Genomic DNA, 15,332 nt, shown 5'->3' on the forward strand with positions numbered 1-15,332 from the left:
AAGGATATGGGATAATTCATTCTTTCTTTAAGAAAATTAATGATTTTCGTATTTGACAAACTGAGCTCAGCTTTCTCAGTGTTTCTAAAAAAAAAATGAATAGAAAAGAAAAGACAACATTTTTTTTATCAAATCTGACTACGGTTTTGTAAAGTTCAATTCTATTAATAAGGAATGACTGTAATATTTTTTCTGTCTATGAAGAAATAACATAAAAAAAATGTGGTGCACACTGAATAACGCGCGTAGCGGGTTATTTAACAGTGTGCACCACATTTTTTTATGTTATTTCGAATAGACAGAAAAAATATTACAGTAATTTCTTATAATTTAATTCTAAATTCCATTTTAAACCGTAGAAAACCATGAAAAAAACGTTGGTGACGTCACGGTCACATGACTAAATTATGTCTATGGGCTGATAACAAAATAACGTCAGCCAATCAAAAGACGCGTTACATCAAAAATTAAATCATATGCCGACTATAACTACAAAAGTACCATGTGTTTGATAGTTATTTGACAGGTATTAGTTCTACTTAAGAATTGAATGCTTCTTTTTGTAAATTTATTGGGGTGTAAAAGCGTTGACCGAAGTACATTTTGTATGAAGCGCGGAAGCGCTTCATTCTAAAAATGTACGCACAGTCAACGCTTTTACAACCCTTTAAAGTTACAAAAAGAAGCATTCAATACTTATAATTACATTTTTTAGCTATGATTATGAAAACACGAATTTTATATATTTTATTATTTAATTCACCTGTGCACTTTATTGTTGGAGCACGTGTTATCATGAATGAAAAGTTGTATTGAGCATTGCAACTGATTACGGAATAACACGTGATGTTCAGTTAGCCAATCAGAATAAAATATTATAATGAAACATACATCTAATCAGAGACATATATACATTGTGTATATATGTCTCTGATCTAATGTAATTATTAAGAAGACAAATGATAAACAGCGGGTGGGTGGCCGGGTTGGTCATGAAAGTTGTTGCCTGGTAATAGCTGAAATAATAACATTGCCCAAACACGGATGAAAATAATTTGGCCGAACAATGTACATAAAATAAAAGTATGGAAAAGTGAAAATAAACAAGCGAGACTCGAAAGTGGGAAAATAAATATTGATTCAGGGAAAAAATACAAGAGCAGGAAAATGGACGCAAGAAGGAAGAAAAACACTATCTACCAATCTGACAAACAAATAGACCTGTATGGCCAAAACGCCGGGGAGCTACGGGTTAAAACCTATGAAACTATATCGATCCCAAAAAGAAAAATAATAAAAAGAATCTGTTCTTTTATGATCTGTATATTGACGCTGTCAAGCTATTTCTTCTTCGGCTTTTTATATCACCAAATGTGACAATAATTTACAAAGACTTGTTTGTGGGTAATGTAACACCATAGGATTAATTGCAAGGATGAATAGTGGTGTAGTATACCACAGGCGTAGTATAAAACTATATCATTAAGACCGTAGTTTATCGGCAGAAATGTGGTTGTTCTCTAGTATCTTGTGTTGTTAAGCTTTGCATGAATATTGAGTTAGCTCTGTTCTGTTTTGTTCTCTTTATTTTATGACGATATTTGGGTATTTGCTTTGCAGTATGTCAATTATTTCTTTTTTTTTTTCTTTTTTTCATTTTTTCTGTTTGGCTTTTATTAGTGTGTATGCGTTTTATTCTTGGCTCGCTTGTATGATTTGTATGTTTTTGTGTTGTTTTTTTTTTTTGTATAGTAGGAAACTTATGATAAGCCTTGAACTGAGATGTGGTATAATTAACAACTCTTCACCAAAGATCACCAAACACTAGGTGACATACGTTTACAACATAATAGATTCCAATACGGACTTCAACAATGAGAAAACCCTTTACATAGTCAGCTGTAAGAAGCCCCGAAATGTTAAACAAATCAAAGTGACACGAGAAAACTAACGACTTGGTTTAAGTATTAAACAAACAGTAAACTAAATACAAATATGATAAAGACAGCAACAAACGACAACCACTGTATTACAAGCTCTTGGCTAGGGACAGACACTTTTATTGAATTTGGAGGGGTTAAATAATTGACGGACGCCCCACCGTGAATCAGTGTGTTGGTTTGCGCGTATATATGGGAATGATCATCAAATGCTTAGTTCATTTGAGCTCATCAGTGTAAAAATAAGATAAAATTACTCACTTACGTTTTTTTTTTTGGGGGGGGGGGGGCAGCTTGAAAACAGTCCTGTGACTCATTTTTTTTTTATTTTCTTTAGGCACATTAGAAATCTCTTTTAAAAAAGTGATATCGCTCAGTTTTGCTGTTTCTCTATCCCGGATGACAGACATATTTTTCGAGTTTTAAAGGGAACCGTAAGACCCATATTTTTTAATATTTAAAAAAGAAATGGATATAATATTCAATACATCTTTAAAAATTCTTCAAAAAATCTATCGATTTTAATTTAGAAAACCTCTGTACCTTAAACGGATTCTTTTCGTTCCACCTCGGACGTTGCTTTTTACTTTAGAATTGTAGAATATGGCGGCTTCCATGGAGGAAAATACAAAATTGTTTTCTTTTTCTTTTATAATCTAATGTAAATTGTTTTCAGGAAACAAGAAAATGTCACAAAGAACCATAGAAGATGTCGTTTTTGACGTATTCAATGATATACTAGTAAGTTAAATATACAGAGTGTGGCCATAAGTATTCGCTTCTTGAGATGTTTTCACAGAAAACTAAATTTTTGGGGTAAATTTGTTGCTTGATTTTAAGTAACTTGGTACCAATAGAAGCAGAATTGACACATGTTAATTTATGGTAGATTAGCCTTCCTTATATGATGTAAAGGCAGGCTTATTTTTAAACTGGTTATTGCTATTTTGTAATATAATACAAAAATGTACATCAATATACATTGTACATGTTAATCATATTTTTTATATTTATTCATGGATACCTGTACATTGTAAATACAGTGAATATATAGATGTATACTCCAATATGCCTGTTCGCATCGCACCCAATTTTTATTCTAATTCCAGTTGTACTACATGTATTATATAGATGTTTTCAAAAAAATTAAAATAGCCTTGCCAGACGTCATAATTATTTAATTTGGACTAGATATTTTCCTGAACACTTTGAAACTATAAAAAATAAATTATAGTAATACACTAAACCAAACACGTTTAAGATTTATTCAAAACAAAACAAAAATATTTTCAGAATCTAACTTTATCATGCTTATTTAGAAACAATGATTTTTTATAGCAATACACAAACCAAAACATGATTAAGATTTATTCAACACAAAGAAAATGTTGTCAGAATCTCATTTTATTTTGAAACAAGGAACAAAAAAAATAATACCAATTACAAAATTATTAAACACAAAACCAGTAAAAAGGGTGTGAATGTGAATGGGGCGCCAGTATTGTTTTGGGGCAAACAGACCTTTAATATAAATTCAATTAAGTGAGTATGCATGGTCATGTGACAAATGGAGGACGGCAGTGTTTTTCCATGAGAGAAAGAAAATGTGAAAATTTTATGGTAAAATGCCTCGCAGAGGTGTCAAAAGAACAAATAACAGTAACAGTAATAGCAACACAAGTGATAATACTGCATTTGATGAATCAGATACGAAAAAACTGTCTAAAAAGGAAAGAAAACAAAGGAAAAAAACAAGTTATCAAACGTAAACAAAGGTGAACACATAAGTGAACACTTGAGTGGTTCAGGTGAAGTTCGGAATGTAAACAATGAAACCTCTTCTACAGTAGATAAAGGGAATGTAATGTCTAGCTCTAATCAACCACGGTACTTTAACGATACAAATTTAATGTATTCACAAAGCCCCAGTCCGATGTTCCAAATGCAGAACCAGAGTCAACATCTTTGCTCTACACCTATTAACGGTAACCCCGGTATGATGTCGTATCCTTATCCTATACACCAAGTCCATCACACATCACCGCACGCCCAACAATTTCCAGAACAAAGGCCAGGTTGGGTTGACGAAATGTTCCAAAGAATGGATAGCTTTGAAATTAAGTTGGGTAAGCTCGAACAAATTGACTCAGTAGTTACGTCTATAAATTCTAAAATAAATAAATTGGAACATAATGCCAAATCGATAGACGATCGAATGGACCAGGTAGAAACAAGCGCCCAGCTTATAAGCAACGATTTTGATAAACAGAAAGTTGTTTTTTCTAAATTTAAAACTGAACTTGACACGATTTCGAAGCAAATTAAATCTGGAGGAACACATTCTGTAGATGGAATAGGGGAAACCTTAGATGTTATTCGTAAGGAAAATACCAAACTGAAGAGCGAGTTAATTGACGTTCAAATGAGGTCCATGCGGAATAATTTGATATTTTACAATATACCGGAATCGGAAGGTGAACAATGTACCCACATTATAAACAAATTTTGCGTTAAAAATCTGAAAATAGAAAATGTGGACACAAAGTTATCTATTGCTGAGGCCTATCGTCTAGGAAAGCATGGTGAGAAGACTCGTCCGATACTAGTGAAGTTTTCAAATTTTGAAAGCCGGGATTTGGTGAAAAAAAGCGCAAAAAATCTAAAAGATACTTGTTTCGGTATTTCAGAACAATTACCTTTGGACATCCAGAAACGAAGAAAAGAAAAGCTGCCGATTCTAAAGGACTTACGCGAACGGGACATTAAGGCTTACTTTGTGAAAGACCGTATATTTGTAAATGGGAAGGAATATTTGCCATAGGACAAATCCAGAGAACAATTTTGTAAATTAAAATGTCTATGTTGGAATGTTCATGGTTTAACTTCAGTCTACAAGGATAATGACTTTTTGAACTTAATAAATGATTATAATATTTTATTTCTCAGTGAGACTTGGTTAAAAGATAATAACTTGTTAGTTATAGATGGTTTTGACAGAATTTTTTGTGTATTTCGTAATAAAAATATAGGTACTAGAAATGAAGGAGGTATTGCTGTTTTTTGTAAGAGTTTTTTATGTAACGGTATTATTGTTGAAAAAGAATTAAATGATGGTATTATTCTGTTAAAACTTGACCATAGTTTCTTTGATACTGATAAAGATATTTTTATTTGTTTTTCTTATGTACCACACGAAAGATCTAATTATTACCAATTATGTGATATAGATTTTCACGATATTATTGAAAGTATTGTAAATAACTATAGTGATAAAGGTATTGTTTTGGTATGTGGAGATTTAAATAGCCGCATAGGTGAATTAAGTGATTTTTTACTTAATGACGATCTAGATAAATATGTCGAAAGTGTTGAGCACGTTGTAAACCCCATTATTTCTGACAGAAGTTCAATGGACAAAACAGTTAATGCATTTGGCCGTAAACTATTACAAATGTGTTTTAACATGGGTTTAGTTGTAGCCAATGGCAGGCTTTGTAATGACAAAAATGGTAATTTTACGTTCTGTACAGCCAAAGGAAGAAGTGTAAATGACTACCTACTAGTGCCCCGAGCGAATGTAGATTAATCAATGATTTTAAAGTGCTACCTATGAACGAATTTTCTGATCACATGCCTGTTTACTTCGAACTAGACTTATCTGTTATTCGTCAACAAAACCTCCCCCGAGTCCATAAATTCATTAAATGGGACAACAATAAGTGCGATGAGTATATTGAAATTTTACAGTCTCATCGTGACAGCCTCTTGAGTTTGGTGAATGATCTATCTTCCGAAATTGATATTAATAACGCAGTGAAGGAGATAACCCGAACTATCTATGAAAGTGCATATAAAGTTTTTGGACACTCTGTTTTATCTCGAGACGATATATATGTTAAACGACCAAATAACGAATGGTTTAACGAGAAATGCGCAAATTCACGAAAAGAATTTCACACTGCTAGAAATTTTTATATGCGTCATCCGACAGATACAAATAGACATTCATATATAACGACTAGAAACAAATTTAATAAAGTCAAACGTAATGCACAGTTTAACTTCAAGAAAAGGAAAGGAATCGAACTTTGTAATATTGCAAAAAGGGAACCTAGAAAGTTTTGGTCCGCTGTAAAACCGAAAAACAGATCAAAATGAGATGTTGAACTATTTCGAAAATATTTTGGGATCGAACCCACCAGAACTTTGTGATGAAGTTTTACATTTATTAAACAATACCGACTTTGGTGAAATAAGTATTGATATTCTCGATTCAGAAATTACAGAAGATGAAATTATAAAAGCTATACAGAAACTTAAAACTGGCAAAAGTTCGGGAAACGATGATATAATTGGTGAAATGTTAGCTGCGAATCCTCTTTTCTTTGCGCCTATTTTTAAAATTCTTTTCAACTGAATGTTTGACAATGGAATATATCCAGATAATTGGACCGAATGTATAGTTATCCCTGTACCCAAAAGCGGTGATTTGTCAGACCCTAACAATTTCAGGCCGATTGTATTGGTGAGCATTCTTTCTAAGATATTTACTAGCATATTAACGGAACGTTTATTGTCGTGGTCGGAAGACGAAGAGAAATTAATAGACAATCAGTTTGGTTTTCGTCCTGGTCGTTCAACTGTTGACGCCATTTTCACACTGCATGGAATTATATCACATATTTTAGTACAAAAGCTTCAGCTTTTTTGTGCCTTCGTGGACTTTCGCAAGGCTTTTGATAAACTACACAGAAGAATTTTGATATACAAACTGCTAAAGAATGGCATTAGTAACAAATTTGTTTCTATTATTAAAACTTTATATTCATCAGTGCGTCTTCGTGTACGATCTGGAGGAGTACTGTCAGATGCGTTTGACAATTTTCTTGGTGTAAAACAAGGGGAACCTTTATCGCCTTTGCTGTTTTTGTTTTTTATTAACGACATTATTCAAGATATTTCCGTTGAAACAGATAAAGACATCGTGTCTCTAAATGGATTTTTAATATATTTGATCTTATTTGCTGATGATACCGTACTTTTTGGAAAATCAACGAATGTGTTGCAACATTTACTGAATAAATTACTACTATATTGTAATAAATGGAACATAGAAGTAAACACGGAGAAGACAAAAGTTGTTGTTTTCCGAAATGGATGGAGGCCTGTGGTAAACCGTTTTTATTACAACGACAGAGAATTAGAAATTGTGAACTCCTATGTATACCTCGGTGTATTGCTCCACTATAATGGAAAATTTTTACAAACTCAAAAGCGTTTATCTCAACAAGGATCAAGAGCTTTACTTCACTAATAAATTCATTGAAACAAATATATGTGACTACTGAACAACAAATTTTCCTATTCGATAGTATGGTTGGATCCGTTTTAAGTTATGGGTCTGAAATATGGGGTTTTCATTGCTGGTGATATAGAGCTTATATATAATAGATTTTGTAGATTTATTTTGAAACTTGGTAAAAAAGTCCCTACAAATTTTTTATATGGTGAACTTGGGCACCTGCCATTGCATATTTTGAGAAAATATAAAATCCTGAAATATTGGATTCATATTGTAACTAATAAACCTCATATTGTATATGAAGTTTATAAACTTTTGTACAAAGATGCAAATAATGGTAAAATTAATTGGGCGTCTAACGTAAAAAAATTGTTATGTAACCTTGGATTTTATGATGTATGGATTTCACAAGATACTAGTAAATTATCATTTGATTGTATAAAAACACGTATTAAAGATCAATTTTTACAAAGCTGGAATACAGCTTTAGAAGAATGTAATAAACTTTGTATTTATAAACGATATAAACTAGAATTTGGTTTTGAAAAATACTTAGATTTTCATTGTAATGTATCTATATTAACAAAACTACGTAGCGGCACACTTAAATTAAATGTTGAAGTTGGTCGTTATCTAAATACTCAAAGAGAAAACAGAATTTGTATGTGTTGTAATATGAATGTTTTAGAGGACGAGTATCATTTTGTTTTATCATGTCCAGCGTATAGATCTGTGCGTATAGAATTTTTACCTTTATTCTACTGTTCTTGGCCAAATCGGCACAAGTTAGATAATTTATTACAAGCTCATTCTAAATCTCTGACAGTAAAACTATGTAACTATTTAAATGCAGCTTGGAAAATTAGATCGCATATATTGTCATAATATTATTGTATACTCTGTAACTACTGTTCTCTGCTGTCTTTTGTTTGTCATATATTGTATATATTTTCGTTTGCCATAGCATGTATATGCTTCTTGCAAATAAAGTATTCATTCATTCATTCATACATTTTTGTAAATGAGCTTGTTTAATGACTATTAATACAAGACATGCTACAGTGCTTGTAAGTTTTATACACCTAGTATACACTTGTTACATTACATGTACATTATGTTTGATTTATCATTCATTTTCAGAAAGGTGAAGCATTTGAAGAAGCTTTTTGTTCTGTTATCTGTCATACAGAAGAAACAGAAAAATGGAAGAAGGAATATTGTGTCAACAAAATGAAAAATATGTTTACTCAGGCCCAGCAAGAAGTAAGTTATATCATAATTGTATCATCAAGACCTATATGTACACTTATTTATTCAGTTTAATTGAGGAAGATCTTAGCAACAGAAAAAGAATAGTAGACTAGAGCGAACTTTCTTTCCTGTCAGTCACCTTGGCTCCTTGCTTTTTTCCCCACTTTCAAAAGACTCATCTGGTTGCTTACATGTAATTGGGTGTTCACAACAGTCTCTTTCATCATCCGTAATTTTCCATTCTACTAAGTTAAGTAATTCTGAGACATAAACCAGTGATTTTGCTAGCGCTCGTCATTTTCATAATTTACAAAAGGGTTTTCTCATTGACGAAAGTATTTCAAATCAATTTCATCACTTAAATTTTGAAAGTGTAAAAAAAAATTGCATTAAAAAACTATAAATCTACCTGTCTTCATGTTTTTGACAAGTTTATGACCACCAGATAATTAACATTTCCAACAGGTGTTACAAGTTGTGATTACATCTAATTCGCTTATCGCCATCGGATGGGTCACTTATCCGTTAATTATTAATAAACCTCATAATTGACCATCATAATTATTTTCCAAGGAGAATCAGTCAGTCTGCATTTCAACAACCAGGATTATAGTTTCATCATTTAAACAAAATTGTTACACCCTGGACAGTTGGCATTTGAATTTCAATATTTCTCAAACGATCAGTTCCAACTTAATAGAAATGATTTTCAAATATCGATTTATACCTTTTATAAGGATAATGATTATGCAGTGAGATAATCGTGGCAAGTTAATTTCTGCTGTGATTCCTTGTTTAAATAAATTAGAATCCAACTTTTGTTGATCAGGAATGTCCTTTTGTTGATCAGGAATGTCCCCTGGAACAAACTGAAGAGAAATTGTGAACTAAATTTCCTAATCCCATGTCAGAATCGTTCATAATAAGGGCCATTACAGTCATACAATAAATGCCAATCATGCTGGTGCCTCAATCCCTTAAAATCTGACAAAGTCAAAAGATGAAGCTAGTAACATCATTGGTCCCTTGCTTTTCCACAAAATATGGTTGATTTTAATAGCATGCAAAAGTGACTAAAGCCCTCATAATCCTAGCTTAAACCCTGTAAACAATCTATTTTTTATAACAGAATCTGATAAGGCAAAGTTATATGAAATTGGAGTTAATATCAGAAGTGTTCAATCAAGGAACAAAAACTGCTTTCCAGGCATATCCTTGTATCGTAAGAGCTCAATCTTACAACGAAACATTGGAAAGGCAAATATCTTTAGTGTACTGTTTACAAAATAAAACACTTGGTTATACAAAGCTTGTTATATAGATGATACAATACATTTTCTAATTTTCATATTGCATATCAAAAACAATTTAATATATATATATATATATATATATATATATACATGTACAGTGTACATGTATGCAAGATTTGTAATCAGCATGTAGTCATATGAATGTAATCTTAAAATAATCATGATTACACCTGTTTTTTGCTGTGTAATTGATTACATTACAATTACTTGTAATCAGAAATGGCATGATTACTGATTTCATAGGATTACACTGCAAAATGAAATCGATTACAGCTGATTACGATTACTGACTAGATTACCCCATGAATGGTCCATTTTAAACATCTCATATGTTTTTGGAAAGTTTGCTATAGCTTCTTTCCATAGGCATCAGCTTCAACTTTTGGTAAGACAGACTATCGCAATGTTCTGCTCCAAGATAATGTAGTACTGGTGTTCGAATTCTGATTCTTGGATATTTTGAGTTGATACTCTTTTGAAAAGATAACAGCTTGAACAAAAAAGGAATTGAATATTCACCGACAATTCAGATGAATTTCACTTCATTTTGAAAATAAGTATCACAAACACTGGCTGAAGAGAAAATCAAAAGAAATCTACGTGAGGCAGCATTTCATTCATGAATATTTCATGAATGAACATTTTCCCGCACTATTTTTTACTATGTACGATATTGAGGTACAACTGTTTATTATTGAATAAGTAAAAGCCCAAGTGTATGGAAAGAGTCCGGTATGCGAGAACAAGTTGATATTTGACCAAGTTGTCGGATAATTGACAAGTGATAATGGTTTAACAATTTTTTTTAACAAAACACAGGTGATCGAATATAAAATAATCGATAATTATATGGCTTATGTCTCACGCCAAGGACGAGTAAAGGTAAATACCGGCTTTAATAGAAAAGTGCATTGTTTTTGTCAAACTGACATCGATCTGAACGTTTTGATGTCAAAAATCATTTGAAAACTTTTAATTCCGTTTATATATTAAAGTTTCACATTCTAATGTGGATTTAAGGACCTTCACTCGTTCAGCATGCTCAAGTAGATCGAACTGACAACAGAAAAACATTGTCTTAATGTCTACAATAAGTATCATAGCATCTGTATAATTTAAAAGCAACAGAGTTATCATCTACTTCTTAGAATATTACAGTTCAGTGTATCAAGACCAAGATCAAGCTAAAGACAAGTGCTGTAGAAATTATTAAAATGATTTAATAACATTTGTCCATGTACTAGCAAAATGACTTTTTTAGTGCTTAACAATGCAGTGGCAGATCCAGAACTTTAAATCCTCACACTTTATTCCTGGGGGAGTATGATTCTTTAAGATTGACCCATATTTAACAATGTGTCGTCCTAACACAGAGGCAATGATTACTAGTATATCAAATAAATGGCTTAAAACAAAAATCTCAAATGTCGTTGCCTCAATGGTAATTACACAAATGTGTTACAGGGTTATAAACACCTCAGATCAACATTGTATGAATCTAGTGTATACATGTATAAACTTTTTATTCCTGAGGTCATACTACAAATGTACTATTGTTATGCCCCCACCATATTGAGTTTTATCCTTGTTTTTTTTTCTAAGTATGTTCGTCCCTAACTTGTATGTATGTCCATCATTTTGTTCATGCATCCCAAAATTGATTTCTGTTATCTTACTTTCAGTTTGCCTAAACCAAATTTTATGAAACTTGTACGCAATGCTTATAACCAGAAAACACAAGTCAAGTTTGAATTTTGTTGGCTTCACTTTCACCATTCTAGATGTAAAGGGGTGAAATTTTCAGTATACCCTTTCAAGTATATATACCCTTATATATAAGTTTGACTTGTAGCTTTCTTCGGTTATTCATTTATCAGGTGAACATAAAAACAGTCTTTAGATTTAGAAGTATAATAGATATATAAAACAAGAATGTGTCCATAGTACATGCATGCCCCATCTGCACTATCATTTTCTATATTCAGTGGACTGTGAAAATGGAGTAAAAACTCTAATTTGGCATTAAAATTAGAAAGATTATATCATAGGGAACATCTATAATACTAAAATAACGAGGTCCAATTTGTCAGCCGTCATGGGGTAAAAACGACAAATCAAAGAATTCAATTTTATATATATCCGATATAGGACAATGGTGTTGATTAAAAATTACACCACTCCAGACCCTTTTGTTTTCCACATAATTAATATTGCCAATAATTAACAAGTTATGGGTTGAATCCGATACGATACCAATAGAATATTCACCTGTTACCTATTACCTTATCTGTACGTTTCTCATTTGACAGGCGCACACCAAACGGTGTATTTCAGATTTTGCTATATCATGTATCTACACGGGTCATAATCAAAGGGTTGACACTACTAAATTCAATCATTGTCAAATTGTTCCCTATTGTAGTATTTTAAGCAGTAAAACTTCCTAAGATGACAATACGAATACTAAAAATCTGGACTTAAAATAAGGCGAATAGGTACAGTTTTCAATTTGTTAGAGGGCATGTCACATAAAACAGCGAATCAAAGAATTCGACTTTATTTATAACTAAATTATTAAATATAGGACAATGCTGTTGATTAAAAAATACTCCATTCCAGGACCTTTTGCTTTCCAAATAATTAATATTACCAATAATTGATAAGTTCCAGGTCAACAGGTTCAAACAGAAAAAAAAAAAGTGGAAAATGTAATTGTGTAAATATAAATGACAATTTATGATATAAACTGAAAAAAAAGTATTCTCAGACAATACAAGAGAATAATTAAAAAAATAGGTCCTTAGAATACAAATGGCAAGATATTTCATTGTGAAAACCAAACATTATAGCAAGGCGAGAGAGAGAAGAAGCACTTCCCCTTTTAAGTCTCAACACTTCTCCTTGTAAAATTAAAAATATAAGTCACTTCTAACTATGATTCTGAAATAGTGTCAGAGTTTATAATGTAATTAGACTTTGAAGTACTAAAGTTTGACTTTCAAGAAGAAACAAATATACCAAGGTCATGTATACTTGTTTGAACCAATACAAATTTAGAAGAAAAAAGCATTCTCGTGTAGTGCTTAACTGAATTGTAAAATGTCTCCCCAATTTGTAATTGTTAGAATGCTATCTTTGTGTACTTTTAAGATGTATCATTTGTGTCAAATTGTTCAGAATTCTTTTGTAAAATTTAACTAGTATGAGTATTTGTCAATCAACATGCATAAATGATTATACTTTAAATTCAATAAAACTTGAAATTAACCAGTCTATTATTATATAAGGAGGAGTGTAGAAATAAGGTGACCTTGAACAACAAAAGCATGTACTGCTATCATACATGTATGTGCAGATAGGCAGTCAGTTATTGTGTTTAATTGATTTTTATCATATCTTGTTGATACCAACCTATAGAGTCAATTACATCGAATGGGCTGTAAAACAGACATAGTATATTGATTGATTGGTTTTTAACATCACTTTCAGCACTATTCTACTATTTCTTGGCAGTCAATTTGTTGTCTTGCCTGTGACAAAAGTTTAGAAGGCGAGACATAGATATTGCTTTTCTAGTAACGTTGTCATCTATGCCATTAGCTTCAACAATTGTTAAGTTTTCTGCTTAAGTTAGTTTGTTATAAACTACTTATGGTGAGTGTTCTCACCAGATATTTCATTTGGCATCCTGGTAAACGGTGCTAAAAGGCCCAACGGAGAAAACTGCTTAGTTATGGTACAATGTACCAGTAGATTAAAGATAATTTCTATAAAGTTACAATACTGACCTTACGTCTTGGTTTGTCAATCATTTCAAGGTTCTGTCCACTAGTTCATGATCCAGAGAATTAAAAAGCAATGTTGGTATTTATCAGATTGTCTTTTTCTGGCTTACACAGTTTACATTTGTCAAGGAAGTAGTCTTCATTTGTCCATGTATGTTCATGTCTGTCTTTCTATCCCAATATTTAGCTTTTCTGCCTATTATTTGAAAAATCATAAAAGATTGAAAATTTGAATAGCAGAAAAGATCAACAAGACAAGATCTACAAATAAGTCAGGTTGTTTCAAAACTTTCAGTGGACTTCTTTTGTTGTATTTATTTGTTTTCTTTTATCCTGAAAACATAATAAACTGACATAAGAGCTTTTTTCCCTTGCTCAACATCTTGCTGGAGACTTATAAATACTAGCTGTCTTGAGGTCCTGTATTGTTAGTGCTTATGTGACCAAATTCTTGTTAGATTTATATCAAAGTTTTACATCAGGGATATGTCATGGATAGGTTTTAAATCGGTGCTAATCAACTAAATGTATTTTTGCAACATATATATGCTCCTTGGAATTAATAAGATTATAGAATATTGCCCTGAAAGCACTCTCATGTGTACAATTCTTGCCTGATTTTGTTCAAATAATATCAGAGGTTTATATCTCTTTATGTCTTGGACAAGTTTGAAAGTCAGTGTGGATCAAGTATTGTTGACAGAGTTATGTCCCTTGGAAATATTAATTACATTGAAAATGTAATCGTTAGCCCTCTTAAGTCTACATTTCTCAAATTATATAAGATATTAATAAAAAGTCCAAAAGAACTGACAGAGGATTTTTTTTTAATTATTTGCCCTGGATAGATAATACGTATGCAACACAGAGGAAAGTGATCTTTTATCACCGATGCTCCATATTTCAGAATTTCAGGAAAGCAATACTATTGCCTTTAACCAAATTTACTTATAACTGTTGTAATTAACCTAAATAATGTTGTTTTTTTTTTGTGTGTTCAATTTACTGTCAAGATTTGCCTCAGTGTGACTGGAGCCAAGATGGCTTCCATACTTATATTGTAAAATTTAGTATTTCTTTTTAGGTATTATTTATTCAATTGTAAAGTTGTATAGTCTGCAAGCACTTACAAATGTGCACAGTTAACATTTTATTATAAAGATCCAATAGATTTAAATATTTGAGAGCAAGAGTACTTATTGACAATAGAAGAAGGACATCTTTTAATCAAATTTTGGAGTCATTGTAATATGGAAAAAAGATTTGATTGACAAATATCATAGACATTTTTATTTACAAAACTTTGATTTTATAAAAGAAATGTTAATTGATTTAATAGCTGTGCTATTGAATCACATATCAAATTGTATATTAACAAATAATCAAAGTTGAATATAAGAATGTATGTTTATTTAATCATTTCATTATTATCAGAAAAGTGATGTTATGGGGAAAGATCAATAAATAACAAACTTGTACAAGTACTTATTGAATTGTCTGGTGCTATTGTACTAAAGCTAGGTGTTAGTATTTTACAAATTGAATTCTTTTGAGTAGAAGCATAGTTTATTATTGTCAGTTTTGGGGTAGTTGACTTGTTGTTAAGAACTTTTATTTCGTACATGTATAAAACATTTAAAGTACAATCGAACATGACAAAGCGTTCTTTTTAATACACTTAAACCTCATTTTGATAAGTTAATGTAAAAGGAATACTTTTAAATTGTATTTAATAACGTCC

At 31.5% G+C, this 15,332-nt stretch overlaps 1 protein-coding gene across 1 annotated transcript in view; it reads left to right on the top strand.

Moving 5' to 3' along the window:
• Nucleotides 1-2,523: 2,523 nt before the first annotated feature.
• LOC143047312 (mediator of RNA polymerase II transcription subunit 23-like) overlaps nucleotides 2,524-15,332 on the top strand; it is a 44,563-nt gene continuing 31,754 nt past the window's right edge. Inside the window, exons 1-2 of the mRNA XM_076220351.1 lie at nucleotides 2,524-2,681; nucleotides 8,383-8,505. Coding sequence (XP_076076466.1) covers nucleotides 2,628-2,681; nucleotides 8,383-8,505 — 177 coding nt within the window. The 5' untranslated portion in view covers nucleotides 2,524-2,627. The remainder of the gene's footprint in view (nucleotides 2,682-8,382; nucleotides 8,506-15,332) is intronic.

This window comes from Mytilus galloprovincialis, chromosome 1 (genome assembly GCF_965363235.1).
Source record: "Mytilus galloprovincialis chromosome 1, xbMytGall1.hap1.1, whole genome shotgun sequence".
NCBI classification, from domain to species: domain Eukaryota; kingdom Metazoa; phylum Mollusca; class Bivalvia; order Mytilida; family Mytilidae; genus Mytilus; species Mytilus galloprovincialis.